The sequence below is a fragment of the Diabrotica virgifera genome, chromosome 2 (genome assembly GCF_917563875.1).
Source record: "Diabrotica virgifera virgifera chromosome 2, PGI_DIABVI_V3a".
Classification (NCBI taxonomy): domain Eukaryota; kingdom Metazoa; phylum Arthropoda; class Insecta; order Coleoptera; family Chrysomelidae; genus Diabrotica; species Diabrotica virgifera.
The window spans coordinates 74,137,085-74,141,292 of NC_065444.1; the positions used below are offsets into that span (position 1 = coordinate 74,137,085).

General features: G+C 33.7%; 1 protein-coding gene across 1 annotated transcript in view; it reads right to left on the minus strand.

The window, feature by feature from the left end:
* LOC114329487 (PR domain zinc finger protein 10) overlaps window positions 1–3,828 on the minus strand; it is a 75,690-nt gene extending 71,862 nt beyond the window's left edge. The window contains exons 1-2 of the mRNA XM_028278612.2: window positions 3,738–3,828; window positions 3,336–3,495 (exon numbers count right to left, since the gene is read on the minus strand). Coding sequence (XP_028134413.1) covers window positions 3,336–3,461 — 126 coding nt within the window. The 5' untranslated portion in view covers window positions 3,462–3,495; window positions 3,738–3,828. The remainder of the gene's footprint in view (window positions 1–3,335; window positions 3,496–3,737) is intronic.
* Between the last annotated feature and the right edge of the window lie 380 nt (window positions 3,829–4,208).

A 4,208-nucleotide genomic window follows, 5' to 3' on the forward strand; every position in this document is an offset into this window, starting at 1 on the left:
TAGTCATTATGGCAAAAAAATATATTTTTCTTTATAAACAATATTTTTCTCCTGTAAAAAATCACATTTCAAAAAATTTTTTATTAGTAATTTTATTTATCATGGAATTCAGTTATTCCATGATTCCAGTTATAAATCCCAATTGGCTTACTGAGAAGGAACTCCAAGTATTCACTGATACATAACAAACAACCAAGTGTATTTAAAAAAAAAAGTAAACAAATCTGCTGTTTTTAAGTGTATTTTCTTGTGGCGTATAAAGTACGCCACGTGTGTAGTTATGTTATAACTTCATGCGCGGGTAGTTAAAAGTTAAATAGACCTGCTAGCCACCTTGTTCCTGTCTCTCCCAATGCTCTCCATACTTCCCCAGGAATATCATCTGGTCCTACCGCTTTTCCTTTCTTTATTTTTTGAAGCACTTGAGCCACTTCCTCGTTGATTATTTTGGTGACCATTGCTGCTACTGTCTCTGTTGACTCTACAGGCTGTCTGTCAAATTCTTCATTTAATAAGCTGTCAAAGTACTTTCTCCATCTCTTTTTGACATCCCTTTCGTGAACTAGTATTTTATTATTTTCATCTCGGATACATCTAATCTGATTAAAATCTTTTGCTTTCTTTGCTCTCTGTTTGGCTACTTTATATATCTTTGTTTCGCCTTCCCTGGTATCAAGTTAATCGTATAGGTTTGAATACACTTCTGCTTTGGCTTTTGCTTCCTTTTTCGCCACCATATAGTTTTGAAGATCTGTGTCGGATCTGGTTTCTTGCCACTTTTTATATAATTTTCTCTTCTCTTTTATTTTTCCTTGTACTTTGTTTGACCACCACCAAGTCTCTTTATCCTCAAACTTTTTTCCTGACGTTTTCCCAAGTATTTCAATAGCAGTTTCTCTAATACTATTGGCCATTTTTCTCCATATTGTATTAGGGCTTCCTTTCATGTTCCCACATATTTTTTCTACTATTCTTCTCCTGAATAGACCTTCTTTCTCATCTTTCAGCAGCCACCACTTGATTTTTTGTGGTCCGCTCCGATATTTATGTTTAGTTTCGCTTTTTACTTCGATGTCCAGAACAAGCAGCTTATGTTGTTATGTTGTTGGCTTACTGTCTCACTAACTATTACCTTGCAGTCCTTGCATTCACGTATGGCTTCTTTCCTTATCATGAAGTAGTCTATTTGGGATTGATGTTGTCCACTTTTGTAGGTAATAAGTTGAGTTTCTCTCTTTTTAAAGAATGTGTTAACAATCGCCATATCCACTGCTGTTGCTAATTCAAGCATGTCATCTCCAGCTTCATTTCTAGTTCCAAACCCTAACCCCGATGTATTGTTTCATATCCTGTCTTTCTTTGGCCCACATGTGCATTGAAATCACCTCCTATTATAACTTTCTCCTCTGCTGGAATATCACTCAGTACGTCTCCTAATTGATCATAGAAAGCTCTTCTTTCATTCTCACCCAGACCTGTTTGGGGAGCATACACACACACACACAACATTCAATAGCTCTTTATCAATTACAAATTTCACTGACATCATTCTATCACTCGTTCTTACAACTTCTACTACGTTATCTTTCATTTCACTATCAGCAATTATACCAACTCCATTTCTAGTGTTACTACTCACTACATACCACAATTTGTATCCTTCACCTAGTTCTTTCGCCCTTTGTCCTTTCCACCTAGTTTCTTGAATACAAGCAATTTGAACTCTTCTTCGTTTGAGCGCATCCACTAACTCCAGACTTTTACCTGTAAGACTACCAAGATTCACGACCCTATCCTGATTTTTCCAACCTGCAATGGTGTTCCCCCTGAGATAGTCCACATCATGTTTTTAGTAATCAATTTGTTTAATGATCAAACAATATCGTCGTCGCGGCAAAAGTCACTAAGTCCAAAATAACAGATCTGAGAAAACGAACATTTAGTGACTTCTGTCTGACAACACAATGGTAATTTTTGACTTATGCATATTCAGTGACTTAGGCAACCATCTCTAGGTACTTTCTAGGACTTCGTTATTTTTGCCAGACTATGAAAATTATTGATATTGTGAATAGATCAGGACACAACTCAGTTTTGACAAAAGTGAACTTAGTGAGTTTTGCCGTGACGACGACGATATGTTGTGTCATTTTAACTTGTATCCTGTAGGTACTCAACTGTTTACAATGAAAAGACCATATAAACATCAGAAAAGCACTGATACGTTTGAATGGTTTGGCCACTAACAAGAGCGGACTTGTGCAGATTTCATATCGTCCCCTTAATACTACAACTAGGTAACTCGACATTTTGCGGATTTTGAGTTATCTACTGATATTGATATAATTTTTCACGCTCTTTTCAATACTACAACTAGATAAGTTCTATTTTAATTCTATACATAAGAATCTAATTACACAGTAATAGCCATCTCATAAGTTCGGACGAAAACTTTTTGCTAAAAGTGGTCAGCTTGAGATATCTAAAAGTGCAGCTGACAACGTTTAAAATCTCTGCTGCAGCAAATTTTTAATTTGAAATACCTAATTGTGCGCCCGGGTAACATGTGTTATGAGTTGCCTCCTCCGGATATTCTTCAAGATACCTATTTGTGCAGTTGTTCATAGCATAAGTTGTGTGTACAAACAATCGCTAGATGTGCCCGGAGAAAAGGAGATAAACCGTACATCATGTAGGGTAAACTCAGGAACAAATATTGGATTGTAAGAACCATGCGGATAAAATTTTAATTTTTAGAGGTAAGGAAGAAAGTAGACCAGAGTGGAATCCGAACCATCCATTATCAAATTTAAGGAAAAGTTTAATGAAGAATTTAGAAGTTTAAATTGCCAGAGGACAAAATCAACTCAAAATAAAAGTGCAAAAAGACTTATACATTTTTCATCTTAGGCTGTTGCACTGAACTTCGTGTTATTGCTTTCATTGTTTAATTAACACATTCGCTGCCACCTTATATTCAGTCATTTTCATATAGTGCCACTACGAAAAGAACCCTATTGAATTCCATAGGTTATGAACACCAAAAGGCATCGGTGGCACATGACTAACACATGCAAAACGCCTTTAGGCGTCAGCTGACAGCGAATGTGTTAATGTACTGGAAGGTGGACAGATAAACCATATTAATTTTATGGGTTTAGGTTCTATAAGTACAAAAGAAAGGTACTATAAAAAAAACTATTTGTGAATAATGTTATAATAATTATAGATATTGTGAAGATGAACAAATATATTATGTGACATTTTAAACTTATTAGGTAAACCCACATTTGCCTTGAAACAAAATGAATATATTATAAATTACAACCACTTACCGCTATATACAGAAGAGTAGGATTGACAATTTGCTCAGATTGTGTATTCCAATCGGTGGCATCAACAATACCAATGTCTTGAATTTGGGCCCTTTCATTTTGGGGCTCTTCTATGATTGTATCCATATTGGCCTAGTTTCTTATTAATAACAAAACATATCTGAAAACGACCATACTAAAGTAATGAGTTTATTTTTAGAAATACAGCAAACTGTTCGATCACTAAACAATGAATAATGAAATTGAAAAAAATGTATTTGAGGCGGGAGATTTTGTCAACAACAATTGCTAGACATAATAATTCATTTTTTTATTGTTTTTTACTACCGTTAAATTTTTTACAGTGCAATTACGTCTTTAGAGTGACAAACGTAAAAAAACAACAAATTTATTTACTCTTACCTATTAAATCGCCACCATTTTCAATCCCTTCGTACTGTCAATACTGTCATTTGTCAATTGTCAGGTGGGACTTTTCCATTTTTAGCCATTTTGTTCTATTTCTACCACTTACACATAGAGGTCAGAACTAACACAACTTAATAAAAAACCACAAAAATTAAAACAAAGTTTACTCAAATACTTTAAGACTGTCTAAAGTATTTGGTTGACTATATTTTGCAGAAAAATATAACTCAATTATTATTGTTGATTTTATATTAATTTATATTTTTATTTATTTTAGAAATAAAATTGTATATTTCAAATAACTACATATTAATATTAACGATTTAAACAAGTCTGCATCTACCTATAATAAAGTATTTTATAGTCAGTATGTTTTTTTTTATAAATTAAAATACCTAAGTACCTAATATATTTTTTAACCAGTTATGGTTTAGCATAATGAGAGCAAAACAGATACTATTTTCT